This window comes from Pituophis catenifer, unplaced genomic scaffold (assembly GCF_029215685.1).
Source record: "Pituophis catenifer annectens isolate HBS135680 unplaced genomic scaffold, rPitCat1.0.hap2 SCAF_7, whole genome shotgun sequence".
NCBI lineage: Eukaryota > Metazoa > Chordata > Lepidosauria > Squamata > Colubridae > Pituophis > Pituophis catenifer.
Genome location: NW_027256887.1, coordinates 55,190,884 through 55,207,789, shown reverse-complemented (window position 1 = coordinate 55,207,789; position 16,906 = coordinate 55,190,884). Strand labels below are relative to the sequence as shown.

Sequence of the window (16,906 nt, the reverse complement as noted above, 5' to 3'; positions counted from 1 at the left end):
TTTTTAAAGGAGTAGGAGGTAGTTTAACAGGTGTCCAAACATTTTTATCTGCAGTAAAATTATAATTATGACTTGTCTTATAAAGCACTATCTTATATAAACATTTCATCATTTTAATTAATTAAGCACTGTAAAAATTTTAAAAATACCTGCTAATATCTGCTGCATAAGTGATGAAGTATTTATTATTGAAGAGACTTCAGAAGTGTTAATTGCAACATTGATGCCACCACCTTAAAAAAACATAAACCTCTTCAGAATAGAATAGAGTAGAGTAGAGTAGAGTAGAGTAGAGTAGAGTAGAGTAGAACAGAACAGAACAGAACAGAACAGAACAGAACAGAACAGAACAAGTGTGATTGGACTCAAAAGGAATTTGCCTTTGGTGCATATGCTCTCAGTGTACATAAAAGGAAAAAAAGAAAAAAGAAAAATACATTCATCAAGAATCATAAGATACAACACTTCATAATAGTCATAGGTTACTAATAAGCAATCAAATCATACTAGGAAACAAACAGAATAATAAAACAAATTTTAAATACTATATATTATTTAATACCTGTTCAACTCCTTGACTTGACAAATCTGCTACAGGAATGTCCCTCCTCAAGCATTGCCCCCACATGGCCACTTTACTTTTGGCTTATAAAACACCTGACCAGCACAGTCTATTAATTCTTAAAGATTGTTAATGGGAATATCCACAAAACAGAGGGGCCAAATATATGTTAATAGACAATGAAAAGTGCATGCAGGATCAGTAAGCTCACAAGCACATCAATAGAAGTCCCTCCCAGATTTGCTGTTTCCAAGCTGAGTTCTCCCTGTATGTTTTAGGCTTAAGATGCACAAGCATCTGCAAATGTATAAAAAACATTTAAAAATACATGCAGAGAGAAAGAAGTTCCAGAATTGGCATAGCAACTGCAAGATCAACTTGGGGATCTACTGGTCTCTTGAAAAAAAGAGAAATTAGATCTCAAGAGTTTTCAAGCTTCATTCTGTTTTAGACATATATACAGTATGAACACAGCATGGTGAAATGGTACATCTGAAGTCTTACATTACTGTACATCTTACATTACAGCCCAATCAATTAAATAAATGGAACTTCCATAGCTATTAAAAGGTTCGCAAAAAAAGCCCATTACTGGAGCTAATTTCACCTTAAGTGCAGGGCACTAGCAGTTTCATCTCCAAGACCCCACACACATACCAAGGAAAACTAATTCAACATTGTAGCAGTCAGTCCTGAAAGATAAATCTCTAGAATTTTTGCCTTGGTGAAAATCTTCTGGGTTGCACTATAAACTGGTTGTTGCTAACAGGCTTAAGGACAAGGCTATTGCTTAGCGCATTGTAAGCCACCCTGACTCTCCGGAGAAGGGCGGCATATAAATCAAATTAAAAAAAAAAAAAAGGCTCAGCTTAGACAATGAGATCATTTCCTAAAAAGCACCTTTTCATTCTTCTATAATGTGCCAATTGAAAGCCAAATGGTATTTTTCAGGTCTGATTTGCTTTCAGGTCTGATCTGTTTTCTCTTCTCCAACAGAGGTAGAAATTATGTTTCAGTTTACCCACAATTCTAAGCAGGCAACACTTATTTAAATGTTAGACACCTGGAAAATAATTTCCTATCCTTTCACAATTTGACTTGTTGACCATGGAATACTGATCAAACCTCTGTCTAAGATAGATAGATAGATAGATAGATAGATAGATAGATAGATAGATAGATAGATCAGGGTTCTTAGCAATAACTATGATGGTTAAGGAATTGAATATTATATATTCTAGGGAAATCAGACTGATACCAATAGAAGAGAATATATATATATATATATATATATATATATATATATATATATATATATATATATATATATATATATCATAGTTATTGCTAAGAACCCTGGTAATCGAAGTCCATACATCTGGAAAGTGGCCTGTTTGAGGAAAGTTAACCTCTTAATTTTGTATAGAGCACTGAAATTCTATTTTTTTTTACCATTCTATCATATATTATATATATACAATTACCTTCAAGAATATCCGCGCCTGCAAAACAGAGTTCTGAAATAATGTCACGCACTTCTATTTCATCAGGAACAGAAGGTCCAGGAATAAGGGTCCGTCTGTTTTTATCAAACAGAGCTTCCATAATGGCAAAAAAAATTGATGAATTGCAATCAAATATTTCCATCAGCAACCGTTCTGTGATGGTACGAGGCCAAGGCAGCTAAAATAAAATAAAAATATAAAGGATCATGTTGTATTTCAAATAAATTGAACTACAGTAATACATTTCTATAAAACAGTTACCATAACTGCTGAATGTTATATTGTAGAATTCGGTGTCAAGTGAAACTTCCCTGTCATTTTTAATCCATTATAAGAAGCAAAATGTTATAAACCTGATTCTTTTTTTAAAAATTAATTACTGGGAAGGAAAGATAAAACATGCTGCAAACAGTGTGCATATGTATAACACACTATGCCATTTAATTATTAAAGGTCATGATTCTGGCCTTTATACAAATGGGAGAGGCAAATGAGTAAGATTCAAAAGGCTAGTAGTAAAAGTTTCTAAGGCCAGGCACTGACAGCAACTGGGTTCTCAAAATTTCTTTCTGGAGTTACAGCCAGATTCCCCTGAGAAATCTACACATCAGGTAGTGGTTTCAAATATATTAGTGCTTATTTGTAATTTCAGACAGCACGAAAAAACAAGACCTGGCAGAATGAAGAGTTATGTTCCAATGTAAATATCTCTTTTTAAAGAGTTCCGTTTTTCAAGAAGGGACAGAATCTAGAAGCATCAATAATATAAAACTTTCAGTTGAGCCCCAAATTTTTTCAAAAACAGGTATTCTAATGCTACAATCTCTATCTACTCACCTGAGAATAAGTCTCATTGAGCTCAAAGGGATTTATTTCTAAGTAGACAGACAGACAGACAGACAGACAGACAGACAGACAGACAGACAGGAAAGTCACCTTCATGAGCTCCTACTCCTGGCCAGGACAAGCCAACATTCGTAAAACTTACATGCTGTGCTTCTTTCAGATTAGCTTTTATTCTTGGTCTCAGAACTCCTTTTGGTCGCCTTCTTGGTTCAAATACTGTTCTTTTAAAAATCATTGCTGCCATCTGGCTCAAAGTAAGAAATGCATAATTATTATATTACTTCTGTTTTTAATTATGGTAATCTTTATGAAAAATATATACCTTCACAGTTGCTTCTTTGAATTTTTTCTTTGTTTCTATACTCAGAGGTGATGAACTCATAAACTCCATTTGCTTTAGTTCATCAATTTTAATCAAACCACGCCGTGCAAATACCTATAACATAATATATTCATTCATTTATTAAACGCACTCTGAAACTTTCGCATAATAATGTTTGAAATTTTCCCTTTTTAGCAAGGACACAACAGGTAGAGAAATGAAATGGCAATATTGTCTGTCCATTTTAACCTAGCAGTCCAACTGACGTTATATGCAACACTCCACACCCTATCATAGTCCGATTGCAAGTACTAAAGGGAACAAGGCTGGGGGAGGATTTTGGAAACACTGGCAATACCCGGGATGCAAATGTCATTCTGCTCAAATCCTCCATGAGCAAATAGACTGAGCAAAACTGGAAACACATTAGAGAGACTACATTGGGCATATAAAAAACAATGAATGGGGGAAAAGCAGATGAGAATTTATCCTATAGGCAGGATAGAAAAAATTTGTTTGATTAGTAATACCAAAAATAATTGATACCTCATAGTAGCAAGAAATTAGAAGGAACAAATAAAAATGATGGTCTTACTATTTAGAAAAGTAGTAATAAGTTGGTTGTGCACTGAAACCCAAATCTGATAATACTTATAATTCAAAAGATTAGGAAGCAGAAAAAGGAAAAATGCCAGAGGCAATTAATCAATTTCCTATAAAGAATGTATTAAAATCCTAAATTTTCATGTAAATGATTCCTATCCTAAATATAGACTGATAAATCCCAAATATTAAACAATTCCTATCCTAAATGAGGAATATAAAGCAAACTCCTTTTAGCTATGCTTTACAGAGCAGCTCAAACAGCAGTATCTTTTACATATTTTAATAAAAGTTAAAATAGAGATTATTACCTCTCCATGAATACCAGATTGGCAATCATAGTAACACTGACAAACAGCACTGTACAGAGTGGCTCTCCATGTCAAATAGTGTACAGCTAAAAGTGGAATTGATGATTCCATACATACTGATGCCCACAATAAATATTCCAGTACCTATTAAAAAAAGTGTCCCTTTATTAATAAACCAGACTGATTATTTTTTCTTTGATATTTTAATATAGGCATTTCAAGTTATAGACCAAATTTTGACTACCTTTGGCTACCAAGCTTGAGTGTATAAATCACATACCTTCTCCAGATATGTTATTTGTCACTTAAGTTAATACCCTTACATTCTCCTTCTCAAATAGAACACAAATTCAGAGACCATCCTCTCTTCCCAGGTTCAAGCATAAAATTAGGGAGTAGTGTTTTCACATAAAGAAAGTCCTAAATCGTATCTCAAAGTTCAGTTTTAAATTGAAGGGAGGGACTGAAGGCTTGCTTTATTTTAATGATAATTAGGCCCTTGGAGTATTTAGAGTACAGGGGTATACATATTCAAATTCTTCACTTAGAGCTGGTAACTAATAGTTAAGTACAAAGGTAAATTGATGGTTACTACTAACAAAATATCTTTATGAATGCAGAAACACCCCTTTTTCTGGTGCAGCTCTTTTTCTAATTCATTCATTAAGATATCAGAGAATGATATAGTTTAACTTTCCCTGCCTGGCCAAGAAAACTACAGGAACTAGACAAGGCAGTTACCAGAAGTCAATACTGAATCGAAGGCACATATGCTAATGCACAGACCCACAGCCACACACATACAGTATGTATGTATGTATGTATTAATCATTACTAATTACCAATTATTTAATTGTATTTTAATGGTTTTTTAGCATTTATATTATATGTATTTTATTTGGCTGTTCACCGCCCTGAGTCCCTCGGGAGAAGGGCAGTATACAAATTTAATTAATTAATTAATTAATTAATTAATTAATTAATTAATTAATGGGAATGCTTTTCATGAAATAATGACAGTATAGCGAACACAGATTGATCAGAAAAATACTAATTTTGCTATGTTCAAAATAGAATTTCAAGAAAGTTAATTTAATCTCCATGTACACATTTAGATACTAAAAAGAGAAAAATCTATCATGTTTGTTAAGAGCAATTGCCTGGTCCCCAAAGGCAAATTAAAATTTAGATACTGGAAGAGAACTGATAACATTTCTCCTTTTATAATGAAAATTTATTGGCTTGGCTGATGTTCCTAAAATTAATATTTTTTGTTTTAAATTATCCTGCATAGTAATGAAGGCATCTATAATACAGTATCTTTTTAACCAACTTTTTTCAAGCTAAAGAAAAAAAATGTAACTGTGAAAAATAGCCACTAGATGGCATTGGAATTCAACCTAATACAATAAGAGTCCTCTATATAACCATGTAATTTTTATACTGCACATAGTTGTGCAGTATAATATTTTTTTATATTAAGTTTATTTTGAACATGTGAAAGCACAAAATAATAAAAATATGTACAGGACTATATATACAGTATATTTTATAAATATTCCATGATCACATCTTTATAGTTCTGAACCCATCTTAGTTCTCACATTCTTAAGGCAAGTTTTATACTTATTTAAATATTATTTGTTTTGAACTTCCCCAGAGAGCTATCAGTCCTATATAGTCAGCAAAAAGAAAAAGGAAAAAGGAAAACAGATAATTACTTTTAAAGAAAAGGGGATCCATAGTCAAGCAAGTCCTAATTTGACATTTTGTTCACAAATCAACCACAAATCAAAAGGGGCAAGATTAAATATTCTGAATCAGATTTTTCCATAGCCTTATTGATAATATCATGCTTTCTCCTGGCATGAGATAAGAACTCTCTTAACAGTCACAAAGGACAAGTACATATTCTTGTAACAGAAAACAGCATCACAAGTCATTTAACCAAGAGGTCTCCAACCTTTGCTGACCAGCGGGGGGGTGGGGGGACAGAGGAAATGGTTGTGTGTGAGTAGTACGCACACACGCTTGCATACGCAGCTCCATTTGCACAAACGCAGGCACAAATGAAGCTTCAGCCGTAAGTGTGAGTACCTGTTGTTCATGCAAATGGAGCTGTGCGCGCAAGCGCGTGTACCTGCGACTCACAAAGCCCAGTTCCAAACGGGCCACAGAAAAGTACCAGGTCATGGCCCGGGGATTGGGGACTCCTGATTTAGCCATTAAAGCACATTCCAATGATGCACAGGACCCTTTTGGAGCTTTCCTCTAAGTTCAAATAATAATGCATATTTAAATACAAAGACAATAAATATGATTAATAAATCATACATTAAAATGACAAGGCAGTCATTCTGAAAATGGATTCCCAATTTTCTTACTTGTTTCTAAATCTGATCCCTGTGAAAGCATGTCCCTCACCCCCCCTCACCCCCTCTCTCCCCTCCCCCTTCCCTTTTATAAGCAAAGTTTCTCTTCTGGAGCAAACACATCTTTCTTCCTAATTATCTCTATAGTTAAAAGTTTCCTATTCAAAAAATAAGTTTTGGTTTCTTGTTATTATTTAAGGAATGCATTTTAACAATACATATTTGTAATGCAAATAAAAGTTTAGACATTCCCCAACACACAATGAATAGTAATTTTAAAAATATTTTGATAAAGAACAGGCAAACAGATAAATGCTAATACTTTATTTCATGTACCTTAGCTGATTGGCCTATAGTCATCAAGTGCCTACATATGGTATACATATGAACTGTACCTATAAGAAAAAATATTGGAACATATAAACACCATAGTTCTTTATTGTGATGAATTTTGTGAATAAATTACAAGCTATCTTTATTTTTATCCAACCTGTTTATTTACAAATGAACCAAAAATATTTATTAAAATGGTGCAATATTTTACATCCTAACTGTATCATTTCTACAATTCAAATATCTTATGAACAATGTACAGAATCTTATATGTAATAAAATTCTTGATACTATATAACAGTGATGGCTTGCCATCATGTGCCAGGAGCAGGAAGGAGCAGGGGGAGTGTCACGCACGTGCATGCCCACACCCATAATTCTATGTGCCCCACCCCCATGCATGCGACCCCCGCCCCGCTCTCCCCGCCGGAAGTTGACAAACAGGCCGTTTTCGCCCTCCCCAGACTCCTAGAAAAGCTCTGGAGCCTGGGGAGAGAGAAAAACGGGCCTTCCCCACCATCCCCCGAATTCCCTCTGGAGTCAGGAAACAGCCTGTTTCCCTACTTCTGGTGGGTCCAGAAGGCCCGAAAATCAACTGAGCTCGCATGCCCACCGATATGGCTACCTGTGCCATAGGTTCGCTATCACGGCTATATAATGTATCACCCTATTAAAATATCTCAATTTTAAATATTTTTATGATGCTTTTCCTAAACATTAGCAATTCCAAAATATGAACTATCCTCTCAGTTGTACACATTTTACATACTAGTGTTAATATTTTTAAAAACACAGTATCCCATTACATTTCTATCAACATTGAAAATATGATACAGAAAATTATTAAAGGTAAAGAGAAATGTGAAATCCTTCATCAGATGATTTAACTGTTTAAAAAGAGTTGCTTCAAAGAAAGATGAGTGGCAAACAAATTTATTAAATATATAAACTCTCAAATTGGAAATCGTGTTGAAATTTCAAAAGATTCCTCCAATATGGGGCATAAGACAATATTTAATATTTAGGACTACATTCGGAGTTTTAAAAATGTGGCATACCATTGTAGACGATCCAACATAAGTGTTCATGGGGCAAAGTCATCTGCATGACGAGTTGCAGTACGGTTAAGATACTAAAACATGTCTTCACAGAGTCTTGATTTAGGAGATCACTGTCTTTATCACATACTATTTTATAAAGGCAAATATTCCTTGCTTGCAGAACATGGAGCTAATATAAACGATAAGAAATTACTGAAATCAGAAATATATCATCAAAATGTGTCAATGTGATTTCTACACCTTTTTCCAATTATTTTATTGCCCCGCCAATAGTACTGAGGGAAATCACCCCTCCTAGAAGAATGAAATATTTTGAGAAATATTTTAAAAAGCAGAATATTATATTTCCCCTAAAAGAGAAATGGAAATCTTAAGGGAGACAGAAACTCCCTGCCCCAGCAGATATTCAGCTCCCTGCGCCCAGCAGATATTTAGTGCCCATTAAGAAAGACTGGGTCAGCCTATCTACAAAACAAAAGACATTTAGCTCCAGGATGACAGGATTATCCTTCAGGGAAAAGCCATTCAGCCACAATAGGAACTGCACAACAAGCCCCTTCATTGCATCAGCCCAAACTTCAACCAAGCTTGATTCAGATAACCTACAAAATTAGCTATGATCCCTGCATAGCCCCATGGGAGTCTGGCAGCAACCAAGAGAATACATGCTCTTGCCACAGGAACAGGAAGCTCAAGTTCAAAGCCCAGAGAGGGTATAAATAACCCTCACTCTCCACTCCATGTGGAGTCAGCTACCCAGAATCACATGTGCTTCACCATTAAACCATCTTTCCAATCAGCCTCCATGTTTCCAATGTCTTTCTCACTACTTGGAACTGAACCAGATGAATATTTCTTCCAACAGTACTCAGATCATTCTTATAGCATTCAACTTCTTTCTTGGTCCTATTTTACAACATCCATTTACTCCTCCTTCTTTCAAGATTATTTTGCTTTTTTATCCTTTGATATTTAAATCCTTCACTATTTGTCTAATAAACTTTGGTATCATTTAATGCTTGTTTAGGGCAATGGTTTTATTGATCTATATTTAAATGTAAAGAAGGACCCAATAAAACATTGGCAATGTTGATGCTTTGAAACAGTGTCCCAACAGGGGAACAAGCTGGCTTCTTCCTTGTTGGTTTAACAGGAAGTGTTAAAAATATTTCAGAGGTCTTATCTAAGGTTTCTATTTCATGCCGCCTTGTTCTCGTAGGGTCCTTTTTCTTCCATTATTTTTATATTTTATTTTACATGGTTTTTTGGAATGGTTATTATGTTTTTATTCAAATTGGTTTTAATCTCTTTGTGGATGTTTTAATTCTTGCTTTCTATATTCTGTAAGCCATTGAGAGCTACAGAAGACATTAGTAGAGTAAATGAGCTAGTAAATGAATGAATGCTCTATGACAGTGATGGCTAACCTTTTTGCCGTCTGCAAAACATCTGCAATAGAGCAAAAGTAATTTACAGTACAGAAGGAAAATATGATATATCTCCCCAATATAAAACAATACAGGCAGCCCTTGAATGATGACAGCAATTGGGACTGTCACTAAGCAATGCAGTTGTAAAGTGCAATATCACACAACTGCATTGCTTAGCAGCAATGCCAGAGTCCTGGTGGCCATCTTAAACTCAAGACATGCAGATCAAGTGGGGGTGCAGTGGGAATCCCAGGTAAGGAGCACAAGAATGCAGGGGAATATGGGGGTTGTGGAAATGTGCCATGGCCGCTGGGAAGGGGAAGGGGAAGGGGAAAGCCAGCATAGGCCAAGCATGAGTTTGGGGAAGCTGAGAGAGATTGGAAGACCCAATGGAGACCATGTATGAGTTGAGGGATGCAGGGGAAGTGGGGGTACTGCAGCACAGAACATGCACACTCGAAGGCCAGAGGTTGGTGAAATAGTACAGCATGCATGTGTGAAGGCCAAGGGTGGATAGCAAGGCAGGATGATGTGCAGGAAGACCGAGGGATAACCACTCGCTCTAGCGCATTTCTTTCAATCTATATTCCCCATTGTGTGCCAGTTTACTCTCTTGTAGTCCTTTCCTTTCCAATGAATGCAAATATAAACATTCTTTCCCTTCTTGCTAATTATCCAAGTGCCAGCATGAACATTTCAAAGGGTGGAGGAGTGGGGAGAAAAGAAAAGCTGAAATAAAATCATAATCAGAGTCGTGGTCACATGGTTTTCCACTAAGCAACTATATCACTTAGCAACCAAATTACTTATCTCAACTGTGGGTCCCTAAACAAGGACTACCTGTAATCCAAGATACTTTACTGTCAAAATCCAGAAATTAACTATGGGGGCGGGGGAGAGAAAATTACCTTTCTAATACTTTGCTCTCACAATTTATGAATAGATTTTACAAGGGAAGAAAGACATTACTTATATTTTCTTTCTGCTCTCATTTTTCTAAACTTGTTTCTAGAATGAAGTGTAATCATCTTGGGGAAAAAAATCACATATTTTCTTCTCATCAAATTAATGCATTTGCAATATAATATGGGCCATATTCATGGCCTATTTCATGAAGCCTTATTAATGCCAAATTATAGAAACATTAAATAACATTAACAGCTGTTGTAAATACTCACTGTACGTGTAGCACTTTGATCTCTAAATCCATTTGGGAAAAAATTAGACTTTAATTGATGTGCATCTAATCCAGGTTTGTTTATATTTATACCACTAATTTGTTGAAGATACTGCTCATAGCAATACAAAAATGCTAGCTTATGTTCCTGAAAACAAAAATAATGTGTTTTACATATATTTTCCATAAAATTGTTAATAGATAATTGTACACAAACAGGTAGGATAAAAATGCAATAATTATAATATTCGCTTGAAAATTAATTATACTTAATTCAGTTATTTTGCACACTTATTGAATATTTAAACTTAAACATTTAAAATTCAATAAACTCATACTGTATAACAACTGAATCCACTGGAATTCATTTTCAAATAAGCAAATATTATAAATTAGGAAACCAGACTGAGGAATACAGCTGATACAGTATAGAAGACATTGGGATACTTTGTTATTTATTTAGTAGTCTTAAAACTAAATTCTTCTTTATTCCAAATAACAGCAGTCTCAAGTAAATTTTTTAAATACTTTCACTGAAAAGAAACATTAATACAGACAAAATTAGTAAAATTATCCCTGCTGCTTATAGTTCACAGCAACTGATACAATACTAGTTGAGTTAATACACAGTAATAGCCATCATATGGTTCATTGGCTTTAGATCAGTATATTGCATGTACTATGTTTAAATGGTTTACAGTTTATGACTGGTGCTGTGTAAACCCAAACACTTATGCTTATTTAGCAAAACAATTTAAACTTGATTATGACTTAGGTAGGATAAAGAATAGACACACTAAGAGGCATAATACCTCAAATAAGGATCATAAGTAACTCAAATTGATTTCATACAAATCTGTATTAAATATAAAAAACAAATATGAATAAAATAATAGGTTAATATAGGTATCTTTAAGTAATATTAAATATATTGAAAGTCCTCAATTTATGATGCTAATTGACACCAGAATTTCCATCCCTAAGTGGTGCAGTCATAAAGCACAACTTCATTGCTAAGTGACAACCATTACTGAAGAGCTGTCATTGTTAATCAAATCCCATAGTCATTACACAAAGCAACTTTTAACCAGATTCCCCATCCATGTCAGTGGAGAAGCCAACAAGGGATTTGCAACTCCCAAGCCTGCATGCAGGTAAGTGGCTGCTGCTGTATGGTAGAGGAAGCAACAGTGTGTGTGCTGATACAAGGGAGACACAGTGAGGGTCAGAAAAAGTGCATGAAGATACAAGATGGTGCATGAGACATGCAGTAACGGCAGGGAGGGTGTGCAAGATTACAAGGAGCTTAGTAAGATGTACAGTGGAGGTTGGAGAGAGTGCATGAGGGTGTGGGGGACATGAATGGCCAGTGAAAAGTGAACACAAAGGGACTGGAAGAGGGTGTGCAGGTGGACAGTGACTTTCTGGGGAAGGCAGCAGGGAATGTTGCAAATGGCAATCATGAGAGTACTCAAAGTGTTCATAAGAGCAAATCAGTTGCCAATCACCCAGATCGCAATCGTGCGACCATGGGGGTGCTGGGATGGCAAAAACTCTAAGGATCAGTCATAACTATCATTTGTTCAGTACCACTGAAACTTCAGACAGACACTGAAGGAATGAGTGTAAATAGGTCAAAGACTACTTACCTATACACAGAATGGAAGAAACAGGGCTCAAAATTGGGAATACAAAATCATATAATAGTAGTTTTCCAAAATGCACATCATGTAAGGCTAAGCTGAGACAATTAAATCATATTTAGGATTATAAAATGCTGAAAGCAGGCAGTATGGTGTGAAATAAATTCAAATTTTAAAAAGATTTCAATCAATGTTTATCATTTTAAGATAGTATGTTTGCTGAAATTAATACTTAAAATGTTCTGCATATAGAGTTTGTTTCTGAGAAAAAGTGGACAATCCTTTTAAAGAAGACCTGTGGAAGCACTGACTAAAGAAATGGGATAAAGTATAGTAACTTTTATCAACTCCTTTTTCTCCTTGCAACTTTCTACCATTCTTCCCATCTGTTTCAGAGTTCCCTAATATTCAATAAAACCACTTTCTCTTTACAACAGGATCCTGTTTGCATCTCCAATTCCTGCTATGTAAAATTGAACTGAATTGAACCCAACTGAATTAAAATATTATATACGAAGTATCATTTTGTACAACTTGATGAACATTCATGCCTACACATGTAACAGAAATCTAATAAAAGTGATTCATCAGAATCATTACTTACTTTCATTTCCATAAGCTGATCACCAATTTTCACAAGTGTTTCATTGTAATACCAATCCGGGAGTAGAGGCCTGTAGTTGTTCCAGATATTGAACAAAGAAGTGGTTCTAAATAAAAATAACCACAGGAAATCACTTATTGAGAGGTATGGTAATAATCTTGTCAGATTAATATTTTTAGAATGGCAATAAGACAGTAGTGTTATATTTTACTGGATTTCCAAACCATACCAACAACGAAAACTGTTTATAAATATCTATAAAGTAACAGATATTTAAGTCATATATATTAACACCAGTTTCATCTAGTAGCTAAGCATCAAGCTAGAAACCAACAGACTGTGAGTTCTATTCCTGGCTGAGACACAATACTAGTGGGGTGACTTTGGGTCAATTGCTTTCTCTCAGCTTTAGAAAGTGGCAAACCACTACTGAAAAATGTTGCCAAGAAAACTGTGGGAACTATTCCAAGCAGTTACCAGGAGTTAACTCTGAGTTGAAGACCAAAAAAGTTATAAATAACAGTAACATTTACAAAATATCTGAAATATTTTAACCTATTAAATTATCGTTTGATTGATATGTTGTCTGTAGAAGTTTTAGACACCATAAAATATCGAAATACTATTTCCATAAAACCTCCTTGCGATCTAAGTAAACAGTAGATTATAATAAAAGTTGGAAAAGCAAAGAAGCGATAAAAGAGATCCAACAGAAATACACTTCTGAAACTCTAAAATCAAGAGATAGTTTTATGCTGCCATGCATCACATAAAAACAAGCAACATCTAAAACACTTCCAAAATTATATTACTATAACATTCTCTCAATGAGACCTTTATGAAAGCAATCATGGGTCTACAACTGCATGTGCAGTTCTGGGCACTCTGCAGTTTGCCATCTTATACCACTGGTGAGTTGAACTGGCTTCCAATTGCTTTTCAGGTGCAATTCAAGATACTGGTTATTACCATTAAAAGCCCTACATGATACAGGGTCAGATTATTAGAGAGACTACTCCTTCCTGAGAATGTCTGCTCTTCCACTAAGTTAGATAGGGTAAGTATGTTCCAGATCTCTTCCCTCAAATGTTATAGCCTAGTAGTGGGACTGAATCAGAGGTGGGTTTCAGCAGGTTCTGACCAGTTCTGGAGAACCAGTAGCTGAAAGTTTGAGTAGTTCGAGAACCGGTAGTAAAAATTCTGACTGGCCCCGCCCCCATCTATTCTCTGCCTCCTAAGTCCCAGCTGATCGGGAGGAAATGGGGATTTTGCAGTAACCTTCCCCTGGAGTGGGAAGGGAATGAAGATTTTACAGTATCCTTCCTCTGCCACGCCCACCAATCCACGCCCACCAATCCATGCCATGCTCACCAAGCCACACCCACAGAACCAGTAGTAAAAAATGTTGAAACCCACCACTGATGATTAATGAGGATTATATTACAAACAAACTTATTAGATTGGTAATATGAGAAATTAGATAATTAGTAGTAATGAATATGGTGAGGAGGCATAAAAGATTTGTAACTGACTGACACACTGTTTGCAATTGTATGGATGATGGATTTATGTTTTATGTTTTGTTTTAAAAAATAAAAAATTTCTTTGAAAAAAAAATTTTTTTGAAACCCACCACTGGACTGAAGCATGACTATAGCTGACTTGGCCATTTGGAATAGCCTCTTACCTGAAAATGGGGGGCCGGAGTGTAGGAGGGGAACTAGTTTTTAGAAATAAATAATAATATTCACTGAGCAATGAAGTGCAGAATGGTTTCTGAAAGCTGTAAAGCAGCCTAGCAACATCCATAACTGCTGATCAATTATTCTCATCAATTTGCGGCTATTTTAAATCAGACTTCCATCACTTGCTCCTTCATTTCTAAAGGTTTATACATTTTTTTCTATAAGCTAATTACTACAGCAACTCCTAAAGTAAAAATAATGACTACAAAAAGAAGCTGCCAGATATCAATTTTATTCTGGTAGTTTTGTACACTCTGACAATTGATACAAATGTTATTCCAACCAAATTACTCATGCAAATGCTGCTGATATGAACAAACAACTAGTAGAATGACATACAAGAAGTTCACTTAAGATTCTAGGGGGGGAAAAAACCCTCTGTAAACCATAACCAGGAGACATGACATTCTGTGATCTCATTCCTCATTGGCCTCACAAAAGTAAACATATCAACTGCACTTGAAGTAGTATTATTGCAGTTTGTTAATTCACCTAATTAATTTCTATGTGGTACATGTTTATATTAGGAAGGCTTTCCCATCTTTGTAACTTCTAGGAAGAATCCAGCTTCTAAAAACTAAAAGCCTCCTTGTTCCAATTCAACAAATAAAAAATATAATTGAAATTGGATTTGTGAAAAATTATAACTCTTCATATGCAAATACAGCCAAACCTTATAAGAAATACCTAGTATGGCTTTAGCAACGCAGTAATCAAATAAATTAATTTTAATAAAAAAATCAAATTATCTTTCTTTCATCCTCCTCTTGTAAAGCTCCTCTGCCTTTGGTACAGTTTCACAACAGACTAGAATAAAATATTTCACTGATGGGAGAAACATCATTTGATAAGCTTTTTTTACTGCCTAAATATTCTAGGCAGATGCTGGAGAGGAGTGGAAATGGCAATTACAGCATCACACTTTCCAAATTGTTGTTTTCCATAGTGTTAAAGGTAAAGTCTCCCTTGAGTCATGCTGAACTCCTGATGTTTATCTAAGACGTGTTGTTTTCTTGACAATAAATGGGGTTAGCCACAAGCTTTTCTGGAAGGTTTTTTTTTTTCGCTTTCCCGGATTATTTGCTCCTTTCCCACCCGAATATTAACGAAGTCCGACCCTGCTTAGTTTTTTAACAGCCGCTGCTAACAGGCTGGCATGCAAATACAAATGCAGGTAAGTTAAATGCAGCTGAATCCACTCAGTAATCAGAAATTGCTACATAGGGAAGGACGGGAAAGGAGGGAGTGGCCCCTGGGGAAGGAGCGGGAGGCGAGGGGCTTTGGCAGCCTTGGACAGAGTGGGGAAACCAGCAGAAGGTCCCTCTCCGCTTTACCCTCGCCTGTGCAGCTCCTGATCCTTGGAGCTCGCGGCCCCCGCTTCCCGTTTCCGCTTGAGGATGCCCAGGCAATCACTCAGGTCGGACTCGAATCGATGAACCACTGGGTTTCTTGGATCCACAGAGCCGTAGAAAATGGCGGGGGCCGGGGGAGGTAGAGTCGGGGATCGCGCTCTTCTTTTGGGAAGCTCAGCCATGGCGCTTCCCTCGCCTTCCTGCTCAAGCGGCGGCACGCGGACGGTTGCTAGGAGACAGGCCAACAGGCGGCGCGAGGAGAGGGGAGGCGGGGGCAGGAGGATCTCGAGTGGGAGTGGGGGGAAGCAAAGGGAGGGGCTGGCGGGCACCCGCGCTTTCTTTGTCCTCCCGGGCGCTCGCGGAGCTCCTTCGGCTTTCGTGATGGTGCATCGCGTCCCGGCATTTCGAAGTACGGTAGTGGCGAGATCGCCCAAATCTTTGTCCATGACCATCCAGTGGCAGAATAATGTTTGCATTCCCACTCTGTGAGAAACGCGAAGCGGTGCGTTTCGTTTAAAAATTGCATGCTCTTTCAGAAGTTGCTTCTATAAACGGGATTTAGGGTAATGCTGTATATATCAGGATATCTTCCCCACTAATAAGGGCACAGGAGTAATTTTTCGCTCACCAAATTATTCATCGAGTTTTTCTAGATTTTCTCCCAAATGAACACTTAGCTCCAGAATGTAGTGTTAAAAGTTAGTGATGAAATCTTTGATATGTAAATGCATTCTCCACTTAACCAACACAATTGAGCCCAAAATTTCCATTGCTAAGTAAGACGGCTGATAAATGAATTTTACCCCATTTTGCAATCTTTCTTGCCACCGTTGCTAAGTGAATCACTGCAGTAATTAAGTTAGTTGCAAGGTTGTTAAGTGAATCTGGCTTCCCCGTTGACCTTGCTTGTCAAAAGGTCACAAAATGTGATCACATAACCCCTGTACCAGTTGCCAAGCGTCCAAATTTTGATCATGTGACCACAGGAATGTTGCAACAGTCAGTAAGTATGAAAAATGACCATAAGTCGCTTTTTTCAG

At 36.3% G+C, this 16,906-nt stretch overlaps 1 protein-coding gene across 1 annotated transcript in view; it reads right to left on the bottom strand.

Annotated features, from left to right (window-relative positions):
• The window catches only part of CFAP54 (cilia and flagella associated protein 54), a 135,277-nt gene extending 119,229 nt beyond the window's left edge, over nucleotides 1–16,048 (bottom strand). The window contains exons 1-10 of the mRNA XM_070947348.1: nucleotides 15,849–16,048; nucleotides 12,770–12,875; nucleotides 10,524–10,670; nucleotides 7,913–8,084; nucleotides 6,858–6,916; nucleotides 4,150–4,293; nucleotides 3,236–3,349; nucleotides 3,056–3,157; nucleotides 2,047–2,245; nucleotides 150–233 (exon numbers count right to left, since the gene is read on the bottom strand). Coding sequence (XP_070803449.1) covers nucleotides 150–233; nucleotides 2,047–2,245; nucleotides 3,056–3,157; nucleotides 3,236–3,349; nucleotides 4,150–4,293; nucleotides 6,858–6,916; nucleotides 7,913–8,084; nucleotides 10,524–10,670; nucleotides 12,770–12,875; nucleotides 15,849–16,048 — 1,327 coding nt within the window. The remainder of the gene's footprint in view (nucleotides 1–149; nucleotides 234–2,046; nucleotides 2,246–3,055; nucleotides 3,158–3,235; nucleotides 3,350–4,149; nucleotides 4,294–6,857; nucleotides 6,917–7,912; nucleotides 8,085–10,523; nucleotides 10,671–12,769; nucleotides 12,876–15,848) is intronic.
• Between the last annotated feature and the right edge of the window lie 858 nt (nucleotides 16,049–16,906).